A 23,560-nucleotide genomic window follows, 5' to 3' on the forward strand; every position below is an offset into this window, starting at 1 on the left:
AGAAGAACATCCTGCTGCCCCATCCCCTCCAGAAGAGGGGGTGCAGGCGGTGCCCCCCACCTCCACCCATCCCAGCAGCACCCGCAGCGTTGCCACCTCCCGGATTATCGAGGCCGATTGCCAAATCTCACTAGGGCAGCACAACCGGCTGTGGAGAGCAGCGGGGATGGAGGGGCTCAGCGTGGGCAGTGTCCTGCTGACCGGCTGCGATGGGGGGCTGGGCCTGGGGCTGCTGAAGGGCTTGCTGGAGCAGCCCAGCCCGCCTCGGCACATCTTCGCTGCTTGCCTGGACCCCCAGGGCAAGGTAGGGAGGGCACTGCCACGGGGTGGGGGGGGTACAGGAGGGAAGTCAGCTCTGGGATGGATACCTGGGGATGCCACAGTCCCACCTGAAATTGGGATGCTGAATGTCAGCATCCTGAACGGTGAATGGTACGGAAAAAAACGTGTGTGTGTGTATATATATATATTTTTAAAAAAAAAAACAACCAAAAATACACATATATGTATTAAATATTAAAAATACCTATGTATGTATTAAATATGTATTTATTTTGAGTCTCTTGGTGCAGGTGCATGATGGGGAGTGCAGGGGGGGTTGCTGGCAGCCCCCGTGCCGGGGGCGTCTCTGAGGGAGCTTTGAAGCTGCCGCTCTCAGCCAGGCAGCGAGCAGGAGCAGCGACCCGCCCCAAAACGCTGCCCCTGGGTCTTGTTGTGACCTGTCAGCTGTGACATGAGGGGCCACCCTCTTCCCCAGCAGCCCTCCCCCCCCACCCCCCCCTTTCCATGAGCTTCCCCATGTGACCCCCTCCCCCGTTTTCTCCACCTAGGCTGTTAACGAGGTGGCTTTGGGCTTTCCCAACGTCATGATCTTGCCTCTAGGTAAGTGCTGGGGCGGGAAAGGGATGAAGCTTCTCAGGATTTAATTGCAACCGTGGGTGGCTACGGGAAATGCCACCAAGCAGGTGGGTCCCTTGGTTTGGCTTGGCTGAACCAGGTCACTGATGGGACCAGGAGGATGCTCAGTTGCTGGGAGTTGCCTCCTGCCACGTCCTACAGCATTTTGCCAGGATCATGGCCACCAGCCTGTCCCCAAACGCTCCTGTCCCCTTGCAGATGTGACAGACCCCAACAGCATCAAGGCAGCAGTGAGGAAGGTGCAGGCAGAGGTGGGGAGTGCTGGCCTCAACCTCCTGATCAACAACACCGGCACCACGCGCCGCAGCACCTTGGCCACCGAGACAGCAGAGAACATGAGCCTCGTCTACACCACCAACACCATCGGGCCCCTGCAGACAAGCCAGGTGAGGACACAGGCAACCCCTGCCCCAAACACGGCAAACAGGGAGGAGGAGGATGGTGATGCCTGAGGTCCCATCCCCTGCAGGCCTTCCTGCCCCTGCTGAAGGAGGCGGCTGAGGCCGAAAGGCAGCGTGAGATGAGCTGCAGCAGAGCTGCCATCATCAACATCTCCAGCATCCTGGGCTCCATCGAGGTTGCGGAGGCTTGGGAGGAGAGGCAGGACATCTGCTACCGCTGCAGCAAGGTACTGCCCTTGGGGCATGGGGAGGAACTTGGGGTCATCTCCTCGGGCATTTCCCCCACACTGGCCCTGGCATTGCCAGATCATGATGGTAAGGAGGGGGATTTGTCCTCCCAGGCTGCTCTGAACATGCTCACCAAGTGCCTGGCCCTGGAGTACGGGAGCAGTGGGATCCTCTGCGTGTCTGTGGATCCTGGACATGTGACACCTCCCTTGGAACCGGGGATGGTGAGTGATGGGAGGCGCACGGAGTCCTAGCTCAGCAAGGTCCCACGGTTATCCTGGGGATTCCTGGGGGCATCCTTTCCCAGGAGCATCCCTTCCCAAAGCCATCCCTTCCCAAAGCCACCCCTTCCCATGAACATCCCTTCTAAGGGTCATCCTTTCACAAAGAAATCCCTTCCCAGAAACATTCCTTCCCACAGACATCCCTTCCCATGGGCACATCCCTTGTTCATAGGGTATTTCTTCCCATGGACATCCCTTTCCCATGAACATCCCTTCCTGAGGCATCCTTGACCATGGACATCCCTTCCCTGGGCACCCACATCTATGCAGTGCCTTGGTCCCACAGTGGCTGTGCCACCGCAGCAAAGGGACAATTACAGGGGCTCCCCCCAACCACCCAATTTCTTCCCTCTTTTTGAATTCCTTTCCCATCCTGATGCTGTGTCAGCAGAGGGCACCCCGGTCCTGCACTCAGCTGTCCCTTACCCTGCTCTGGCTGACAAACGAGTCACTTTTTAATTAGGGATGAAGAAATTAACCTCCATCCTTACAGCACTCAAGTGAGGGACAATAAACTTGTGCAAAGCCACATCCCTTGGCTGCTGGAGCATCTCCAGTTTTTCCCAAACCAGCCCAGCCAGAGTTGTCATTCCACCATACCAGGGGTGGGACTGGGGGTGCTGGGATGGAGAATCCTGGCTCACGTTTTCCCTTGCCCTTGGGTGTGACAGGGCCCAGTGACGCTGGAGGAGAGCGTGCGGGGCGTCCTGCAGCTGCTGGCTCAGCTCTCAGCCACCAACAACGGCACCTTCTGGGACTGGAGAGGGCAGAGGCTGCCCTGGTGAGAGCAGCATCTGCCCACTGAGCTTAAATAATTAATAAAGTCAATTAATTGCCATTTCCAGGCTCACTCTGAGTCGTGGGAGGCAGGATGGGCAGGGGAATAGAAACAGGGATGCACAGATTGGGGGATGGGTGTTGGATTCGCTGTCGCTGTCCCCCTGGCCTGGGATGCTGATTTGTGCTAGGGAAGCATAAGGAAGGGTGCTCCAAGTGTGGTCCTGAATCCAAGGCATCCCCTGGGGCCAGGAGAACCCCCTGGCTATCCTCACTCTAGGGCCACAAGCCATACTGCTTATAGGACAACCCAGGCAGCCCCCAAACTCAGCCCTTCTCCTGCTGAGCTGCCCACCCCAAAACCAGCTGGCCTTTCCATGCCCACCCCAAAGATGCTGCCAGGCGTTCTTCTTGCTGGTTCAAGGCCAGCAAAGGTTCTTCCTGTTCCAGCAGCTGGGGGGTTTCACAGCAGGAAATCTTCCAAGTCTCAGCACATGCCTAAAGATGTCTTTTGAGACCTGGGCAGGGCGTCCTGGGCCGACCTTCCCTGAATCCATCCCTCATGGTACACCAGGAGATTGTAAACAGGCTCCCATTCTTGATCCTGTGAGTGCTTTCCTGTAGAGGCTCTCAGCTGTCATTTTTGAAGCCATCTCCCAAAAAAAGGATCAGAAGAAAATGCACAATATCTCAAGTGGGGCTGGACACACAGCCCATTGCTGTGGGGATGCTCTGGGGAGCTTGGCAGGGGCCATTTTGCAGGGACAGCTTCAGTTTCCCCACCGTGGAGGAGGATGAAGGATCATTCCCACATTTGACACAAGGGAGTGGGAGGTTGGGGCTCAGCCCCAGGTGGGTCCCTGGACCACACAGGGACTCAGTTAAAGCCAGCAGGGATAGGAGACAGGGTCCCTCTAGTTAAAGCTCTTATCAAGCAGTAGATCTACTGGTGGTTTTATATGAGCTCTGTGTGAGCTTTATATAAACAGGAATCATCACTAGGGAGGAGGAAAAGGAGGAGGAGGAGGAGGAGGAGAAGGAAGACGTTCCTCCACTCATGCCGCAGTGCCCATTGACTCATGAGCCTAAGCCATGAATACACCAATTAAGGTCTCTAATAGCTGATGAAGGTAATTAACTAAGCTGTAAGGGGGGAGGCAGCCAGGCAGCCCCAGTGCCTCCAGTGTGCCGCCTGCACCACGCCACCAAGCACAACAAACAGATCCAGATGTTTCCTTGCTGGAGAAGCAGCTGGGGCTGACAGAGGCAGCTTGGCAGGGGTCTGTTTGTCAGAGTGAGTCTCTCCCCCACAGCAGTGAGGGAGGTGGCTGACACCCCAAAAGAGGAGGCAGTGGAGGCAGAGGGGTTCTCTTTGCTGGTCCTTTATTTTGGGTAAGGCTGGAGGCTCCCAGGGCCCAGTCAGAAGCTGAGCTGCAATGCTACAGAATTAACTGGTGTTTAATCAAAGCTGAGGAAAAAATACAAATGGAGAGAAACAGGGTGATGCCCTCACCTGCCCTGCAGGCAGGGGGGGCTGTATGTCCCCACAACAGCTGCCTGCCACAGGGGGCTGTGTCTGACCCCACACCCATGCAAAGGGTGGCAGACATTTCGGATGGACAAGATCCCACAGCCATAAGCAGTCCCACAGCTCTGGAGAGGGTTGTGTTTGGTCCTGGAAGTAGCGGTGTTTTTGCCACCTTTGCAGCTTCCTGGGGAACCCGCATGAGGCTCTGGGAGGAGCAGAGCAGAGGCAGCGTCCAAGGCTCCAGGGCAAGGAGGTGTCCAGTGAGGGGTGGAGTGAGGGGTCTTCCACAGTGCTAGGTGGATTCCCACCGACCTGAACAGAGGGAACAGGTACCATGATGTGGGATAGGCTGCTCCTGTGTGGCACCTGTGTTCCCCAGGGTCGGGCCCCCCACCCTGACCCCCAACTCACAGGGCACCCCGTAGAGCATCCGCATGACCTTGAGGCAGTTGTCCAGCAGAGCTTTGGGGCGCACAGCCTTGCTCCGGCTCTCGGCGCCCGCGCTGTGGATCAGCTTCACCAGATCGGCCACCACAGTTTCCACGTCTGTCTGCAGTGACAGATCACCAGGATGACACCAAAATCCCCCAAGGGACAGCAGGGTGCAAAAGAATGCAGCTGCTGCATTGGCCGGGAATCGAACCCGGGCCTCCCGCGTGGCAGGCGAGAATTCTACCACTGAACCACCAATGCCAGATGTGCAAATCATCCCGGCCCTCCCCCACACCCCCAAACCCGGCGGGCTGAGAGCACCGAGGACAGGCCCTGTCACCTCTGAACGCCCTCACTAATCACCCCAACACAGCTCTCATAACCTGCCCCCAGCCCATGGCAACACCCCTCCCGCTGCCTCACATCACCTACAGCAAGGAGCCCTTCTCAGCAGCCCTCACAGTTAACCCTCTCATCACACTACCCTGCAAAACTTCCTCTCTCCGCCCAGGGGCTGCACAACCTGCCCTGTGGCACAGCACAACCCAGACATGCTTTGGCTTCACATTGGTGACCCAGCCGTGACGGGCCACCCACATCCAGTGCCCAAACACAGCCCCCTCTGGGTGTGGCAGCACCCCCCCAGACCCGTACAGGCCTGATTGCCCTGGGCCTCACTGCCACCGAGCCGAAGACCCTTGTCACTGCCGCCAAAGCAGAAACCCTCATTGTCAGTGAGCCATGGACCCTCTCTGCCACCAAGTCCCCCGGGGATCACCAATGTGCCCTGGTTTTGTTCCACCGACAATATCACTCCTCATATCCGCACAGGGGGAAAGAAAGATGTGCCAGAGAGGTGTGTAATTTCTCCAGGCACCCAGGGGAATCCCCATGGTACCCCCAGAGACCCTGGGTGCCAAAAAACACAGCTGGTGCATTGGCCGGGAATCGAACCCGGGCCTCCCGCGTGGCAGACGAGAATTCTACCACTGAACCACCAATGCCAGATGTGCAACCAATCTGAACCGTCCCGACACGGCCCCACCATCCCAAATCCAGCAGTGTGAATGCAACGCAGGCAGGCACTGCAGGCTGTGAGCACAGCACACACACAGACGCACACAAAGGGCACCCCAACACTCAGCTCTGATACACCGGCTCCAGCTCATGGAAGTGCCTCTTCTGCTGCCTCACCAGCAAGGAGCCCTTCTCAGCAGCCCTCACGGTTAACCCTCTCATCACACAACCCAGCAAAGCTCCCTCTCTGCACAGAGGAGCTGCACAACCTGCCCGTGGCACAGCACAACCCAGACACACTTTGGCTTCACATCGGCAACACAGCTGTGACGGGCCACCCACATCCAGCACCCAAACACCTCTGCCTTGGGGTGCAGCAGCACCTCCTAGCCACAGGCTACCCATGGCTGCATGGAGCCCAAGTCGGGCGGAGAGGCTGGGGGCTGCAGAGTTGAAAGTCAGGACACTGGGCTGCACTGATGAGGAACCAAACCCTGGCTTTTGAGGGGAGCACAATAATTGTCCCACTGAACTACATGTGCCAGATATGGAACTGCTCACAGCTGCCATTTTCCTCCATGGCCTGGGCACCCTTGACCTGAAGCTGCCCTCCCACTGCTCCTAAGCCCGGGACCTTCACTGCCACCGACATAGCACCCCTTGCTGTCATTGAGCCAATGTCCCTCCCTGCCACCCAGCCATCCTCTCTTACTGCACCAGGGACACTGCAGGCAGATCTGCTGCTGCCACCGTGGGGCCTGAGCACTCACACAAACTACAGAGTTGACCCCGAGGGAAGATGCAGAGGGAGCAACCTCTACAGAGATGCCCAAGGGAGCACCCACGGGAGCCCCTCCGCAATATTCATTCCATGGGCACCTTGGCAACCACCAAGGGACAGCAGGGTGCAAAAGAATACAGCTGCTGCATTGGCCGGGAATCGAACCCGGGCCTCCCGCGTGGCAGGCGAGAATTCTACCACTGAACCACCAATGCCAGATGTGCAAGTCTTCCCGGCCCTCCCCCACAGCCCCAAACCCGGCGGGCTGAGAGCACCGAGGACAGGCCCTGTCACCTCTGAACGCCCTCACTAATCACCCCAACACAGCTCTCATAACCCGCCCCCAGCCCATGGCAACACCCCTCCCGCTGCCTCACATCACCTACAGCAAGGAGCCCTTCTCAGCAGCCCAGGGGCTGCACAACCTGCCCCGTGGCACAGCACAACCCAGACACGCTTTGGCTTCACATTGGTGACCCAGCCGTGACGGGCCACCCACATCCAGCACACAACTGCAACTGTCTCGGGGTGCAGCAGTACCTCCATCGAGGCAGCAGAAGTTTAGGCAGAGAGGCAGAACCGTCACCGGGAAAACAGGGATGAACTCATGGGCACCTTCTGCCTGATCCCCCACCACTGCCGGCCTTGGTGGTGCCACCCCGTGACGGAGGTCGGTGTGTGTGACAGTCCCGTTCTCCCCTCCCCAGGTCAGCCAGGGGGTTGCAGGCAAGAAAAAGAATACAACCGCTGCATTGGCCGGGAATCGAACCCGGGCCTCCCGCGTGGCAGGCGAGAATTCTACCACTGAACCACCAATGCCAGATGTGCAGCTTATCTGAGGCGCTGCCCCACGGTCCCGCACCCTGCTCCCAATTTCTGTCTTGTATTCTGTCCCTGTCAGCCCCTCCACAGAACCCACACGCCCCGTGTGGTCCTCTCCCGGTGCTCGGGGCTCAGTGCATGTCCTCCCAGCACACGAGTGCGAGACGTGGGGCGCCACAGGGGATCCTCACCTGCCGGTACTTGCTGTACTCCTTGCCCAGGGCATCAAAGAGCTGGCAGAGTTCCTGGGTGTACTTCCAGGATGGGTGCTTCTCTGGCAGCACCTCACGGATCCGCAGCACGGCCTGGGAGCTGACATGGAACCAGAGGTACCGCAGTGCTGCCTCCGACACTGTCCCGTTGCGCTGAAGGGCAAGAGGGTGAGAGCCGTGCAGCCCCCGTGGGTCCCTGGAGCGCTCCCATCACGGGACTCTCCCCTGCCACCGTCTTACCAGGCGGGTGATGTTGGACGGCCTCAGCACCTCTTCATACTGGACCTGGACTGTGTAGTCGATGGGAAAGTAATGTTTCTGGAAAGGCAAGGAAGAGCATGGGGGCTGGCAAGGGGCAAAGTAATGGGCATATCCTTGCCAGCCTTAGTGTGACACCGGGGAGCCGGTGCAAAAGCCTTTGATGTGGTCAGCCCCTAGCAGAAGTAGCCCTGGGCATAATTTGGCATAAATTGTCCCTCGTAAAAAACACAGCACCCAGCACCCAGCCGCTGTAGAGCAATGGGTGCTGCCCCCCACCCATCACCCCCCCGGAGCAAATTGGGGCCCTGCAATGCCATGTGTCCCCCCACCTCCCCAAGCTGAGGTTACCATGTACTGCAGGCGCATCTCATACTGCAGCTTGTCCTGGAGCAGGCGGGTGAGCTCGCATTCGCCCGGCGCCGCAGCCTCCAGTCCCAGCACAGCCAGGACACCTGGGCAGCCAAAGGCAGTGGCATCAGCCCCCTCAGGGACACCCACTGAGGTGACTCCTGGGGCCATGCCCCCTGTCCCCCAGCTGTACTCACATAGGACGGCAGCGTAGCCCTGCTGCATGTTGATGGTGGCCATCATTGGAGCCCCAGGCTGCGCCTACATGGCTGGGGCTCAACGGGAGCCTCCAGGGCAGTGGCGTGGATGGTGTGGGGACAAGGGACAGGTGTAGGCTCCGGGCACTGGCTGCTCTCCGGTAGCCCCGGGCAGTTGTTCCCTGCCATGGATGGGGGGTTAGTCCCCCTTCCCGGCAGTCCCCGCTGGCTTCTCCTCTCCAGCTGGTGGCAGGGAGGCAGCAGGTCCCGGGGCCGTCACAGGGTGTTGGCAGGGATGTGTTTGCAGGGGTGCAGGAGCACCCCCGGACTGCAGGAGGCAATCTGGGGGAAGAGAGTCCCGGCTGCAGCCCCAGGGCAGGCAGGGGCCCAGGCTGCAGCCCCCAGGCAGGACATCCGCTCCGAGCCCCGGGGGCCACGGGGAAGGGACAGCCCCGCGTGAGCATCGGGTGGCCGTGGAGCCGTCCGTATATGCCTCCGTCCCCCTTGGGGCCGGGCTACCAGAGCTTCCTGATGACACCCTCAGGGGATTTCCAGGGGAGGAGGGGGATCAACCCAGCCCCGTTATCCCAGAGGTGATTAAGTCCGGCCTCAGCCGCGGAGCGGTGGGGGACAGGGCCAGTGAAATGGCCAAGCCACCGCATGCTGGGTCCCCGCACAGAGGTGTCGTGTCCCTGCACCCGTGTGAGGGGGGCTCTGCCATGCCCCCGCGCCGTGGAAGGAGATCATAGCCCATCCTTGTGCCACATGTTCCACAGCGTGTCCCCTTGCGAAGGAGGGTGTGCTGTGTCCATGTGCTGTCCATCCCAGCACAGAAGTGGCCCCATCTGCGTCCCTACACCATGTCCCGGTGCCAGGGGGGCCACATGCGATGCCATGTCCCAAGGGAAAGCAGCCGTGCCGTGCGCCGCGCCGTGCCCCCACGCAAAGGCGCCGTGCGGTGTCCCAGCGCAAAGGGGTGCCACCCACAATCCCCAGTGAAGGGACCTCTGTGCCGTGCCCCTGCCGCATGTCCCCAGGCAGACACGGCCGGCTCGCGGGGTGCGTGTGTCCCGTACCGCGTCCCCAGGCGGGGCCGTGGCTGCCCGGCCGCCCCCCGCGCCCCCCGCGCGAGGCTCCGCGGACCCACCTGGCGCGGCGCGCGGGGCCGCGGGCGCGGGACGCGTCCACCCGCGGGCGGCGGCGGCGGCGGGGCCGTGCCCGCGCTTCCCGGGAGGCGGGCGGGGGGCGGCGGCGCGAGGAGCGGGCGGGGCGGCGGCCGGGGGCCGGGCGGGGAGAGGGGACCGAGCGACCGCCCCGTACGGCCCGGGGAGAGACCGGCCCCGCTCCGTCGCGGGTGCTCGGCTACCCCAGCCGGTGTGTGTCCCCACAGTAGGAAGCGAGAGGAGAAGAAGTCCCCAGGGTACGCAGGTAGCCCAGGCTGGGGTGTCCCCAGGGTGTTTGGCTCGGGGTGCTTTGCTGCCCCAGCTGGGTGTCCCCAGGGTACTCGGCTCAGCCAGATGGGTGTCCCCAGCGTGCTTGGCTGACCCTTGAGAGTATCTCCCTGTCCCAGGCAGATGTCCCCGGGGGTGCTCAACGAGCCCAAGATGGGCATCCCAGGATGCTCAGCTGCTCAGTTCACCTAGCCAAGGTACCCCCCAGTGTGCTCAGCTCATCCAGCTGAGCATCCCCAGGATGTTTGGCTCATCCTGCTGGGTCCCTCCCTGCTCGTCGGGGTACTTTGCTGCACCACACCAGCATGTGTACTGGTCTAACTATGGTGAATGCCTCCTCCGCTCCTCAGGGTGTTGAGCCGTCCCTGCAGGGTGTCCACCCAACCCAGTCCAGTGCCCACCCCTGGGGTGTCCAGCTGACTACTCTGCACAGCCCTAGGTGCCCCTGGGTGCTCTGCTCTGCCAGCACTGGCACCTCTAGGGTGCTGGGCTTTCCTGGCCACATGACCCCAGGGTGCTTTCTGGGCTGAGCACCCATGGGCACGTTTTGGGGCAATCAAAGAGAGAGTCAGCCCAGTGCCTTCCCACACTGTGCCCAGGGACGGGCTGCACTGCAGCACGAATCTCAGAGGGGCTGAGGTATTCTAAGCTGGCTCCAGGCCAGAAGGACTATGCTCCCTCTGGCCCAAGCCCACGTCATCCTCTCAGGATGCTTCAGGGCTGAGCTCCTGCCAGGAGCAAGGGCCAAGGGACATGGGACATTGTCCTCCCCCACATCATCCTAAAGAGCCCCTTGGAAGAGCCACTGTGTCTGTGCTCAGGACTGCTGAGCATCCAAAGGGTCAGCAAGAAAATCGGCTATCAAAGAGTGGGTCAGTGCTCCCAGGGAAACGCGTGGGAAGGAATGCACTTCTGCCTGTGAGAGCGCACTGGGATTCCCCTGGCAGGGAGTCAGGGCCACTGCCGTGCTCCTGCCAAGCTTCCCCTGGTCCTGGACAGTCTCGGGCACGGCCCTTGCCTGCCTCCCGGCACTCGTCGGGGCCAAGATGCTCAGCTATAAGCAGGGAAGGAGCCGCTCCAGCTCCTCACTCAGGTGTCCGCAGGGATTTCGCCCGCAGCTGCTGCAGTCGCTGGAGGAAGCCATTTAATAGCATTCCCTGCCCACGTATTCATCAGCCTGGCAGCCGGGATGGGGCGAGGAAGAGAAAGTGCGGAACTGCGCAGCACCGCACTGGGGGCGCTCCGCTCTCCCTGGCTGCTCCGGGGCTGGAAATCAGCGCTGGGATGAGCCCAAGGCAAACAGCTTCCCGTGCACAGCCCCGGGAGCTCAGCGCCCACACGGCGGCTGGACCCCAAAACCCTGCAGCTGCAGGGGGGAGCTCGCTCTGAGAGAAACCTTACTTGTCCCAGTGAAGGGGAGCTGAGAGCTCTGGCAGCTCCCCACAAGCTCCCAGCTCCTTATGGCTAGGAATGGGTCCCCCCCAGGCTTTGCCTTTTACTGGAGGCATGTTATTCACCAGGCACAGCCAAGCAAGTAAAACCTTGCACTTGGAACCAGTTTGGGAACATCTCAAGACACGCCCCCCCCCCCCCAGCTTTCACTTTCAGGACACCAGCATGACAAATACCGAGGGCCACTGGTGCTCTGCTGGAAGTGCCCTCTGATCCGAAGTATCACTCCCTCAGGGAGGACAGGGAGCACAGGGTGAGCGCTTCATGGCAAGCCAGAAGCTGAACCCCACGGAGCTCAGCTCCCCTTTGCCCCTTCCTTGACACAGCCGCAGCCACTGAGGCCAGGGAAGGGAGCACAAAGCCCTTTGCTCTGCCAGCAGAAGGTGGGTGGGGCTGTCACAGCCAAAGGGTGCAGTCCAGCATTGTAAGCCCCTGCCAAGGCAGGCCTGCAAGGTTGAAACAAGGTAGGAGAGAGGAGGGTGCAAAGGACAGGGCAGGAGGGTGTGTTTGCCCTCGCCCCACCGAGTACATGCACCAGAAATGTGAAAGCTGTTCAAAGGCAACACAGGCATCAAGGACCACCTGTCTCTCCAAGCCCCAAGTGGGGAGCAGCATCCTTACTGGGATGTCACAGGCCCCCAGACAGTCCCCACCAGCAGGAAGAAAGCAGGGAGTAACCCAGCAGAACCAGGAAGCCCTTGCTGTGAGGATACACTCCAACTGGGAGCCCCTGCAGCCAGCTACCAAGCCTCTGGGACAAAGACCTTTCCCCAGCCCTCCTGGCAGCCAGCTGCTCCTCCCAGAGCTGCAGCTGCTACGCTGGGCAACAATGTGCAGCCATGCTCTGGAACTGCTGCAAGAATCACTCTTCCCTCTCTCCACAGCCTGCTTTGTGTGCATCCCAGGGCAGACCAAGCAGCAGGAGACCAGCTCCAGACAGGGCAGGGGGACAGCGAGGGGCCTGCAGGAGCACAGGGGCTCAGGGTGTGCATATTTCTGTATTCCTCCTCCCCTCCTGCTCCCGCCAGGTCAGCAGCAGCTGCGACAAAGGAGAAGAGCCCCAGCGCCAGGGTAGTGAAAAAACAGGCTTTTATTCTTCATGTGCTGCTCACAGTCACAGCTTGGAGACACTCTGTTGCCAAAGTTATTATGAAACAAATCAAGTCCCAGACTCAGGCCTCGCTCTTCCCCACCCCCAAGAGAGTCAACATTGTACAAAACTCTATTTACAGGGAAAACAGTCAGAAATGGCGAGTCCAAAAAACCCCCTTGCAATTCAGAAGAAAACGTTCAAGACAAGTGTGACAGTTACACCCTCCACAGCCAGCTTCCCATTGGCTGCTCTCTGGACTAGTATAAGACCAGAGCAGCCCACCACTGGCTACTAAAAGAGGAGCCTGGTAATCCTGAATCATGCCACAGCTCTTCCCTTTCCTTTCCTAAAATGCTGGGAATCACAAACCCCACTTGGCCCAACAAAGACTCAGCTGGATCTGCCCTACAGAACTTTCAGCAAGACACCCTGGGACTCCCCCATCCAAAAAAGGAGGACAAGGAGATGGAGCTGAGGGTCAGCTGGAGGCCCTGCCTGGGCACTTCCCAAGGGAGAACTGCTCTGGCCAGAAGCCGGAATGTCAGGAGCCTTCACACAGGCAGCAGGATGTGTTGGGAAACCTAATAGCTGATACTCTATTTACTGGAGTCACGTTACTTTGAAACACAAACCAAGAGGACCAAACCAATATTTGAAAAGGGGGGAGAAAAAGCACACATTCCTCCTCCCGAGGGTGCCTGGAAGAGCACCCAGAGGAGCCACGAGCATTTCTGCCCCTGCCAGCTGCCACTCAGAACGCGTAGCGCGTGCGGATGTCCTCCAGCTTCTTGGACACCTCAGGTGGGGTCCGGTCCAGCTCCTCGGCCACATTCTTCTGTTTGTTAGGCTCCATGGAGTTGAACTGCTCACACAGGTCCCCATCAATCACGTTCTGGAGGGGCAAGGAGGAGAGAACTGAATCGAAACCACACAGAGGCACTGAACCCTGCCTAAACAGGGAAAAATGGCCACAAACAGTTTGTTCCCAGGAGTTTCTTAATCCCATCCTGGAAACAAGACCACGCTCGGTGACCTCATCTGCTGAATAGCAGCAGTTAGCATCACACTAATTACTGGCCAGCTTGATTAACAAAATAGAAACCCAAAAGGCCTGGGTGCAGCTGAAGAATCACAGAAGGGAAAGGAATAGAGATCCGCCTGGGTCTGAGCCCTGCACTGGGAAGGCTGGGGGAGGCTGTGAGTGATGACAAAGGCAGCTCCCATCAAATGGGAGCAATCTTTGAGACTGTGTATGTGGCAAATCAGCCTCCAGCTCCCAGACCACCACCACACTCCACTCCTAAAGAGCTTCATCTGCTCTTTAGGACAGTATTCTGACTGACTCCAGACTCACTATTCCGGTAGTAGCTACCATTGGGATTCGTCTGATCAGAGCATTTAGCAGTTCACAGCTTCTAACAGTTCCTCACAAGCAGAAATAGGAACGAACAGCCGTTTCTGAACTTGGATTCTCCTTTCCAGTGGTGATGGAAAAAACATAACCCAGGGCAGCACTCAGTTTGATCCAGCCACACCAACAGCTATGTAATGCTGCTTCTCCTGGTGGAAAATGGAGATGCTGTGGGAAGTAGAGAAGTGCAGCTACAGCACCTCTGGGCTTGGGTCTTAGGACCAACCCTCGGGATGCTCCTTACAAGAGTTAAGAAACCAAAACAGATGTATTCAGTGCTAAGTGCTGTTCTCCTAACAGACTGCTGCTCAAGAGCCTGCTACCACAGGCACTACACAAGCCATTACTGGCAGTACCTCACTTCTCCCTACTAAACAGCAAGCTTGCCTTGTACAAGACAATAACCTTGCCTTGCTTCTGCCAGCCTCAAGGCAGCTCTGTGCCCCAAAGCAACTCTCTGCACCCCATGACCAGGTGATCCCATGTGCTCAGGACTCACCTTCACTGGGAAGTAGTAGGAGCGGAAACTGAGATGGTCCCGTCCACAGAGAGGAGGGTGCTCAGACCGTAAGTGCATTTCCACATGCTGGAAGAAGTCGTGATCCTGGGGTGATAAAGGAATGACAAGAGAACAGTTTGGTACACATCAGTGCTGCTAGCAAGGCAAGATGACATCCATCAGAAGGTGTTCCTGCACTGGCTGAAACACAGTCATTACATGGCCATTTGGGGTTCGATGAGATGATCTTTAAATGTCTCTTCCAATCCAAACCATTCTGCAGTTCTGTGATTAACAGACTCTGCCAGAGCAGCCCTGCACACGGCAGCTGAAGTCACAGCTACCCCCTCATCACTTCACCTGGAAAGCATGCACAGAAGAGTTAAGCAGCCACCCATTGGTCAGGATCAGCCTCCCAGGAAATGAGGCACAGAGCAGCTGTGCAGCATGGAAGTGCAGCTCCAAAAGAGAATGTCTTGACATCCACTGCTCCAAGAGGTCACAGCAAATAGAGAACAGAGTACCATCCTTAGGACTTGAAACATCACTGCCTGATCAACAGCTTAGAGGCTACACAAAGCATGCCAAAGGACTCCTCCCTCCTCAGACACTGAATCACCCAAAGCTCCTTGAAAGAACAAACAGATACAGAACAACAGTGCAACAAGGAATGCTCTCAACTCTTCATAGAGCCAATGCTGAACTCAATAAACTGCTTCTCTTTCCTTCTGCAATGGAGCCACAGGCACTCCTGTAGCTCAGGTTTTCAGCCGCTGTGAAGCCCTCCAGAGAATGCAGCACATTTAATATACTGGCTGTGGATGGGTGCACAAAAAGCAGCAAGATTGCAGCCTGATGCTTGGGCTTGCTTACCTCATGGGAAGTAAAAGGGACCAAGATTCCTATCCCCCCTGATAAGGTTGTATAAACAAGAGATTCAGAGCCTCCTGGAATCAGTGTGGTCTTCTGCAAGGAAAGCACCGTTTCTCCCACGTGATAATTCATAATCACTTCAGCCTGAAAGGCAAGCACAGAAGCACGTTTTTTCTTTAGTTTATATAAAAGCATCAAAGGGCTTGAGAGAGGAAAGTAGAATAAATTCAGCCAACTGCTAGTTCTGAAATGCCTTTCTAGAGAGGAAGTGCCTTCCACCTGTGACCAGATGGCAAAACTCAGCTGGACAAACGGATGCAAGTAATAAGAGAAAAAGCAGCAAAAGAAAACGAGCTGCTTCCCTCAAACACACCAAATAGGCTTCAGCTGTGATTTCAGAAATTTGGCTTGCAGCAAGAGTGAAAACAGATCGCCCACAGCACAGCAGATTGCGTAGAAGCAGAACTGCCAATACATCTCCTGGACAACGCTGCAAAGGCTGCGCTTTCTTTTCCTACAATAACCATGTGCTTCCCACAAAGTATTACCTTCTGCGATGCTCCATTAAGCAGGCCCCTGTCCCAGAGAGCTTTGTTGCCTGTGGGATCCTCATCTACCTCATCATTGGTGTTGGGAGGCAATCTCACCTGTGTTGAAAGAGGAAGGAAGAATCAGCAAGCTGCAGAGAAGCAGCACATTACCTCTGGAGAACCCTTGTGCTGCCTGAAAGGCTTTGTGGCCTTTGTGGACTCTGCAAGAACCACTTTATACTTAGAGCAGAATCATCCAGGTGCCTCTCCAAAACAGCCTTTACAGTTATATGACAGCTGTGGTAACAAGACCAATAACCCATCACCCAGAAACATGGGCAAGGCCTCACAACCAGCCTCTGCCTGGCCTGGCACTTACAGATCACCTTGGGAGGTATGGTCAAACCGACCTGAAGGTGGTTTCCACTAAGGAAACAGTTTGATGGATGTGGGGCAGGAAAACTGAAGAGAACTGATTTGTGTGTTTTGGCTAAATCCCGCAGGCGCAGCATCTGACACTTGCTGAACTCTGCACTCAAAAGCACCCGAGCACGCTTCAGAAAGAGATCAAAGCTCTGCCAGAAAGACCATCTATTCTTTCCTCCTCCCTTGCTGAAATCCAGCCAAGTGGGGAAGTGCTGGCTGACAAAGCCAACTGTGAAGAGGAAGTGACAGAGAAAGCTCGATGCCAGCAATGAGGTTTAGTCAGAAAAAGTAAGAGTGATAACCCTGACTCAAGTTCTCATGGGCCCTTTCACAGCAACAATCTTCTTTTCAAGGTTTACTGACAGGAAGTTTTGAAGCAATATAAACACAAATTACTGGACACCTCAGAAATATGTTTATGACTTGCTGCTGCTTTAACTTATTTGATTCATTTAACAAACAGATAAATTGCAGCCCTCTATGACAGAGCCACCCCATGAAAACAAGTCAGTGGTACAGGGCGTTGTCTCCAGCTAATGACAGATTCTCATTCTTTTAAGATAAATCATGGATGTTTTAAGGGAAAATATGTCCAAAAAGCCCCGACTTCAGCAAAGCACACTCACCACACAGATGTTACCAAACTTGTCTGCTCCAGCCACAGTGTCGTAATCCAGGAGTGTTGCTGTAGTGACCCACCGGGGGTAAGTGTCATCAGCAAAGATAATGAGCTGGTTCTCATTCCTTTTGTAACGCACCCAGATGAAACTCTCCTGAACATCTGAAACAATCACTCTGTGCCCAATGGTTTGGATCCCACAGATGTAGTTGGCAATGTGCTTTTGAGAGAAAAAGGATGAAACCTCAGTGCTTCAAACAGGGAAGTATAATCCTACCCCAGCTGAAACACCCTTTTTCCTCCATGAACTGCAGCTCACTTCCCACTTCCCATCATTTCCTCCAAAAATACCCTCATTTCTGCTATACTACAGTCCCACTCTAAATACACCATCAATATAGGGCAACCTAATATGCATCACATGGCATTCACAGCCTTCTCTGTATGAACACTGTCCAGAGTACAAGTGCTGCTGGTGAGACCATGATTGGAGATGCCAGGATATCCCTACAAGCAGGCATTGCTTCCATGTCTCCTCACTACCTCGTCATGAAGGCCCGAGAAGGAAAGCTTCAATTTTTCATGGGAGTCATGTTTTAGGGGGAAAAAAACCAAACTAGCAAAAACACACCAAAAAAAAAAAGCTCCCCTACAAGTTCCCAGTCTGTCTGTTAGCTTGCTGGAGCTCTTTTGTTCAGTAATGAGCTACTGGCACAGGTTCTGCAGCTTGCACGAGAGAGGGAGGAGCAGGCAATTAAGTTAGAAAATCACACTCTGCAATTTCTCTTCCTAAAGTACCAGAGATGCTCAGCAAGAAGGACCATCTACTTCAAGGAGAAAATCCCCTCTTCAACATTCTGGGGATCTGACGAGGTGGTCATATGCACCCTCCAGCTTCTGTCCCCCACCTGCTGATCACCCAAACAAACATAACATTTCCAGCAATTCTCTTCTATCTTGCTAAGACCTCTCACATTTGCAGCAGACAAAGGAACAGTCTGTACAGACCCCTGCACACAGTCAGTAACAGCCTGCACTGAGCTGGGACAAAAAGGAACTTGCAGCACAGAAAGTCAGAAAGGTGGTAAGAAAATGGTGTGTGTGTGGGTGTGGGATGCAGAGGGGCAGCACAACAGTCCAGTCTAGTCCAGCGCTCCTCTGGACAGATGCACCCAGCAAGGCAAACACAGCTCTGATGACCAAATAGACACACTTGGGCTGGAGTAGCAGCTAAACCCCTGTGTTTCACTCTGGCTGCAAAGTACTTCTCGTTCCAAATGGACAGCTCTGGTCAGGAACAGAAGGCAGTACCTTATTCTCACATTTCCGAAGCAGTTTCTTCTTGCCCAGGTCATACACACGCAGGAGCTTCCCAACTCCAATTAAGACTCGGCCTTGGAATGGAGCAATGGCAGCAGGGACCTCCTCCACAGGGGTCTAGATAGGGAAGAGGAAGATTGTGAAATCCTTATCATTAAGAGAGCTAACCTTAAATAAACCTTCAGACCAGATTCAGCTAATGGTATGGTTGAAGTTCACTGGCCTGTACCAAGGCTTCCAATGTAAAAGGCTAATAACAATCTTTTTCTACAGGAGAGGCAACAGGTCAGTCCCTCACAGGCCTTTTGACAGCAGAAGATGTCACACACAGTGTGCCATGGGCACTCACACACAACACACTGCTGGCAGTGCACCCTTACTGAAGTACAGGACTGCTGTAAGACCCCCTTACTAGGCAGGCAGCAAAAGAAGACAAGGGTCTGGTTGCCTCAATTCTTAGTTTTGGTTCACATCCAACAGAAGAACTTTAGACTTTGCCTAAATCTACCTAGACTGTTTTTAAAGCAAGGCGTGAATGTAATCCAGCCATCTGAAACTGCCACCAAAGAAATTGTTAAATATGAAAGACTGCAGCATGTCCACAATTTCAGTAACTCAGACAGGGTTACTGTCTGAAAAATCTCCCACTAATCAATTCAAAATGATCAGCCACAGCAGAGAAGGAGAACATGTAAAGAGTTTCCAGTTACAGCATTCCTAGCTTGGCTGCACTGGTTAAGAAAAGTTTATTTCACAACTCCAGCTCTGTCAATTTCCCAGTGGGTGTTCAGTGGCAGCAGAAAAGGCCACGGTCCAGGACAGAACCCACTCACTCTATCAGGACTCTAGGAAATGAGTAAGCCACAACATTCCTTTCCATGTGTTCATCTGCTCAAGTCTCAGCCATGCTGGAAGCATGTGGGAAGAACTGTAATTTTTCTGCTGAAACTTTTGCTGAAGCTCCTGAGACCTATCAAACAAGTTGGTCACTCATCATTTCTACACACAATCAAACAGCATCCAAGGAAGATGACAGTTCACAACAGCTGCACATGGTCAGCCAAGGACTGATAGTATTAGCACCAGGGTTCAAGTAACCCAAGTATGAATTTGTTCTGTAAACAACTGCTTAAGCAGCTCTCTGAGCTCATATTCCAGAAAGCAGAGCCATTTCCCTTCCCTCCCTAACAGGGGCATGAAAAACACTGTTCCCTTCCAATTTATCCAATCAGATGGGTAAAATTAGGACTCTTGTGAGATCTGTGCTCAATCCTCAGCTCTGCAAAAGATGTACCAAATTATTTTGTAGGAGGCAGCTAATTTTCTCCAAGGCTGCTTCCAGTGTGTAACACCAGCACGACAATCTTGCCCAGGATGCACCAAGTACTGCAGTATTACTGCAGCACTCAGGCAAGTAAGAGCTACTCCAACACTCAGCCTGGAAATGACCCCATCACTCCCCTCACCTTGTGCAGAAACTCCAGCTTCTCACCACTGTTCACGAGCTTGTATGTGTAGACAAACCCCCCAGCAACTGAGCGTGGGTTCAGAATCAGGTCCTTGGCGACTCCCACCAGCACGTACCACTCATCACCCGTGTTGGAGAAGCGGCACACAGCCACGCTGGAAAGGAGAGGAGGCACCAGGACATCAGTGTCACCACCACACTAATGCTGCACACCCAGACTGGATCACTGACAGAACAACCTGCACCTGCCCAGCAGAGATTTGAGAGTCCAACCCTTCAACACTGACATTGCCTTTTAAGAGGTCATTTTTCCTCCTTGTAGAAATATTTAACGCAGATTTGTGCATTCTTCCACACTACACTCTCCATGCGTGTTCTATCTGTCACAAATACCCAAAGCATTTTATATTTTCACAATGCCCAGTGTTACTTCACTTTTTCACAAGCTGGACGCTGCCTACTGATATGCAGAACTCTACTAGAAGCTATTTTTCAAAGGCTGTTCCCATTGGGACATATACAAATAACTTTCCTCATCTTCCAGTGTTATTTCCTGCTCAGTAAATAGCTCAGGCAGGTTGGAAATGGCAGGTCAGCCTTTTGGACTAACATGACCTAACTCTACTTCACCTGCTGAGGCACTTGCTATTCTTCATGGTTATTGTGTTGGTTTTCCCCTCAAGTCTAACACTTCCCTTTCCATTTAATCTATCCTCACTTTATCTGGATGAGAAGCAGAAGTGAGAGATAACAGCACATTCTCTTGTTCCTAGCTCTCTTATCTGTCATTTACACCCCTGTGCTGTTCTTTAGGCACTGGGGTACAACAACCACATTTGGAGCACCACCTGAGGAAGGATTAGGGCTGGAAAGGAAGGAAAGGCAAGACAAATCACTTCTGGAATTGCAAGCCAGTCTCTTGATAATATGTTCCATCTGGATTTCAGCTCAGTAACTGATAAGCAAAAGGAAAAAAAAACACCTAAGACTCATCACAAGCATGGACTCTTGCTGCACCTGGCAATACTTCTTACCTGAAAGCAGCTTCATTCTGCTCCAGCTGAACCAGATCCAATGTATTTCCCTGGATGGGGTTCATCACTCTGATAACAGAGGCCCACTGACCATTCCCTGCCTTGGGAGCACCAAAGATGGACTCGGGAAGATTCTCGTTCAGGAAGGCTGCAGCCATCTCTGCAGCCAGCTCCCTCTCATCCTCACCTGCAGCCTCCACCATTTCCTACGGCATTAAAGGACAGGAGAAAAGAACAGCTCAGTGATTTCCTTTCCCAGTATGCTGATGCTCTGCATAGAACACAGACTCCCTGTTTTGCCTAAGTCCAGGTATTCTGGGGAAAGGTACTGCCTGTGAAGACATAAAACCCATTAAGCCCCAAAACTTCCACCAGCCTGAGCTTACTCCCCAGGGAGCCTCTACAGATCAGAGCATGGCTGTGTCAGCTCTGCCCTGCCCCAGTGACAGTTGTCTGGGGAGCTGTTTCCCCAAATCAACAACCCTGGAAACAACCCTGAGAAGAAAATAAACAACCCACTGAAATGCAAGCATCCTCAACCAAGCAAAGAAAGCCCACGGAGCAGCATTGCACAAGCAAGACTGTCCTCCACTAGGATGGTTCTTAAAATATGCCCTAACAACATGCAAAGAAAGGAACACTGGGAAGTGGTGCATTCTGCTGGAATTTGTATTTTGATGCAGATCTCCACCCCTCTTCCAGTCCCTCCATTCACACAGGGCAGAAAGCCTTGCAGGTAATGGCAGCTGGGAACTAATGAGGAGGGAGTACTTCCAGCTGCAGAAGCCCCCTCTGGGGAACAGATGGGTGTACCTGTCCCCCAGCCCAATCACCTCAGCCATTTGCTGCTTCCTCTGTGCCTTGGTGGCCTCAGTGTAAGCGTTGTGGTCTGTCTCGATGATGATCAGGTTGTTGCTCTCTGGGTGAATGACAAATTTTCGGGGTGTGTACTGCAAAGGGAAGGCAACCTGGTTGAAGACTGCTCCCAGCTTCTCCAGTGCCAAAATCCTGGGGGAAAAAAGATGTGACATGTGTTGAACACACCTAAAAACAGCTGTCCAAGAGAATAAAACTGGAATGGAACTTTTTCTTTGTGAAGCTGGCTAGTGCTAGAGAGGAGTAGCACCTTTCTCAGGCCAGACAGCAACTAGAAAACAGCTCCACAGAGCAGAGCAAAACTAACATCCTAAAATGGGAGCCCATGGTGTGAGACAGGTGTGTGCTACAGCACGAGGTCTTTGAGGGCTCTTGCTGTCCCAGGATGTGCTCTGACTCGTGCTGAAGCAAGTGTATCCCAAGAGGAACAAAGAGTACATGGAAGAAGGAAAGTGCACATTTGGGGAACACATCATCTGAATCTAAATGTGACACTGACTTTGACAGGTAATCAAATGCTCCTCAGAGGCACTCCAGTGAAAAAGAGTATGAAAAACGCAATGCCAGCTCTTTCTTCCTGTGACTTGCTAGCTGAAATGCCAGTTCTTCTGGCATTTGGTGTCTAAAAACCACAAGTCTTTCCAGAAAGAATGGCTCCTTTAAAAGCAATGAATGCTGTAATATTTCAATGAGGACAGATATGAAAAAAGTGCCTGTTCAAGTGCATACAGCACAGCATCTGAATTTGTGGTCCATTATTTTCATTAATCTTTTGAGTATCTCAGCTGATCTTTAAAAAAGGCAACAAACACATCCCTGTCATGCCTCTGGTTTCTGAAATCACGTGGTTCATTTCCTGCAAAGCAGCCAATTCAGATCACAAACCACAAGACCCTAATACATAACAGGTCCACATTTATTAAAAGCTTCCCTCTCTCAGGATCAGAGAATTGAAGAGTAACTTGAATTACACTTATTTTAAGAAACTAGAAAATACAAATCTGAGAAGCACACCCAACTTATTTTTGACAGCATAACTTTCCTTAAATTGTCTGTTTTCTGAAACCCATCCAAGTATTTCTACTAAATCATTATCCATAATAAAAAAAGTTTTTTGAAGTAAAGTAATTTTACCTCTTTCCTTCTGAACGTCAGGTGGAATTCACCACCGCTTCACCTGCCTGGCAGCCCAGCCCACAAGCATTTGTGTTTCCCCTCTAATGCTTACCTCAATGTGTTTGTGGAGATGGCCACAATGCCCTCAGGACACTGCTCAGAAGCAAAACCAGATGCAAACTCCAGTGTCTCGTAAGACAGGGGAGTCAGGTGGAAGCGTGATTGATAGGAATAACTAAGCCAGGAACGGCTTGACATGGCCAGCACCTGGGAAAGACAGGCAGCAAATTTATTAGGTCTGGGAATGGAGGCAAGCTCACCTTATACAAAAGGAATGCATGTACAGTGCCCAACTCTTCCCCACTGGAATGACTGAACTCTTGTGGGTGGACCCTACCCAGCTCAGAGAACACCTGAACAGACACTCCTTACTTTCAGCTTTCTCTGGAAATCGCATATGGCATGAAAAGGAACTTTAAAGCACTATCAAGACAGCAAATACTCCAACTGAGGTGCACTGACACCACTGCAAAAGCCAAGATCTTCTACTACTACCTATAAAAGCCAAGACCAACAATACTCTCATTATCTCCTCCTTTTTTAATACCTTGTTCTAATGGGAACAGGTCTTTTAAAATAAGTATTTACTGCTTTGTCATAATCCAAGTGCTGTAGCACTTTTAGTGAAATTTACTAAAAATCAGCCTAAATCAAACAATGAGAAAAAAGAAAGCAGATTGACTTCCAAACTTCTCAGCTTTATACATCTGGCTAAATGAGTCTAAGTGCAACCTTAGTTTCTGACTAAGTGACAACAGCTGATCTCAAAGCAGAGATTATTTCCGGTTATTCTACAGGTATTCTTTGCTAGAGCTGCAAAGCTCCTTGTCTCCAAGCTGGCAGAAGCAAGTTGAAGAGATTCACCCAGGGCACCTTAACACTACAACTGAGCTCAAATTCCCAGATCTGGCTCCCTACGCTGATCAGCAATATTTCTCAATTCTGAAGGTGTCATCCAAAAATGAGTCAAGCAGGGGGTGGCTGATTTCCCCAGTGCCACATCAGAAGGGCTGGAAATGGCACTTCTGATGAAACACATTCTTCCTTCTATGCCAAATCTTGCAGATATTTTCCTTGAACCATGTATGGCAGCTGTCCAGCCCTTGGCTGAGCTATTCTCAACATG

The 23,560-nt window shown here is 53.8% G+C and overlaps 3 protein-coding genes across 4 annotated transcripts in view; 1 reads left to right on the forward strand and 2 right to left on the reverse strand.

Annotated features, from left to right (window-relative positions):
* Nucleotides 1-166: 166 nt before the first annotated feature.
* Nucleotides 167-2,616, forward strand: LOC311159098 (C-signal-like; the record flags this gene model as incomplete). Its single annotated transcript, XM_084214994.1, has 6 exons — nucleotides 167-304; nucleotides 831-882; nucleotides 1,117-1,304; nucleotides 1,388-1,546; nucleotides 1,661-1,771; nucleotides 2,503-2,616. 6 exons carry the CDS (start codon nucleotides 167-169, stop codon nucleotides 2,614-2,616), a joined length of 762 nt encoding a protein of 253 aa, XP_084071120.1.
* Nucleotides 2,617-4,014: 1,398 nt separating this feature from the next.
* IL34 (interleukin 34) lies at nucleotides 4,015-9,437 on the reverse strand. The gene is made up of 7 exons (XM_084215244.1): nucleotides 9,354-9,437; nucleotides 8,207-8,548; nucleotides 8,010-8,113; nucleotides 7,641-7,718; nucleotides 7,380-7,553; nucleotides 4,548-4,686; nucleotides 4,015-4,448 (listed from the first exon to the last, which is right to left on the reverse strand). Exons 2-7 carry the CDS (start codon nucleotides 8,250-8,252, stop codon nucleotides 4,429-4,431), a joined length of 561 nt encoding a protein of 186 aa, XP_084071370.1. The 5' UTR covers nucleotides 8,253-8,548; nucleotides 9,354-9,437; the 3' UTR covers nucleotides 4,015-4,428.
* A 2,761-nt stretch (nucleotides 9,438-12,198) lies between these two features.
* Nucleotides 12,199-23,560, reverse strand: part of SF3B3 (splicing factor 3b subunit 3) — a 29,007-nt gene continuing 17,645 nt past the window's right edge. For both annotated transcript variants that reach the window (XM_084215135.1, XM_084215136.1), the window contains exons 17-26: nucleotides 22,487-22,641; nucleotides 21,216-21,390; nucleotides 20,383-20,588; nucleotides 19,347-19,503; nucleotides 17,872-17,997; nucleotides 16,568-16,780; nucleotides 15,534-15,632; nucleotides 14,986-15,129; nucleotides 14,113-14,217; nucleotides 12,199-13,094 (exon numbers count right to left, since the gene is read on the reverse strand). In XM_084215135.1, coding sequence (XP_084071261.1) covers nucleotides 12,954-13,094; nucleotides 14,113-14,217; nucleotides 14,986-15,129; nucleotides 15,534-15,632; nucleotides 16,568-16,780; nucleotides 17,872-17,997; nucleotides 19,347-19,503; nucleotides 20,383-20,588; nucleotides 21,216-21,390; nucleotides 22,487-22,641 — 1,521 coding nt within the window. In that variant the 3' untranslated portion in view covers nucleotides 12,199-12,953. The remainder of the gene's footprint in view (nucleotides 13,095-14,112; nucleotides 14,218-14,985; nucleotides 15,130-15,533; nucleotides 15,633-16,567; nucleotides 16,781-17,871; nucleotides 17,998-19,346; nucleotides 19,504-20,382; nucleotides 20,589-21,215; nucleotides 21,391-22,486; nucleotides 22,642-23,560) is intronic.

The sequence above is a fragment of the Fringilla coelebs genome, assembly GCF_963513975.1.
Source record: "Fringilla coelebs genome assembly, chromosome: 14".
Classification (NCBI taxonomy): Eukaryota; Metazoa; Chordata; class Aves; order Passeriformes; family Fringillidae; genus Fringilla; species Fringilla coelebs.

Bases quoted from the DNA above. Each gene is read 5' to 3' on its own strand.
- IL34 (XM_084215244.1), bottom strand. From the start codon at position 8,252: ATGATGGCCACCATCAACATGCAGCAGGGCTACGCTGCCGTCCTAT. The intron at 7,719-8,009 runs GTAACCTCAGCT...TTGCCTTTCCAG, and splicing joins AGATGCGCCTGCAGTACATG to AAACATTACTTTCCCATCGA. The intron at 4,449-4,547 runs GTGAGTTGGGGG...CCCTCTGTTCAG, and splicing joins GATGCTCTACGGGGTGCCCT to GTCGGTGGGAATCCACCTAG.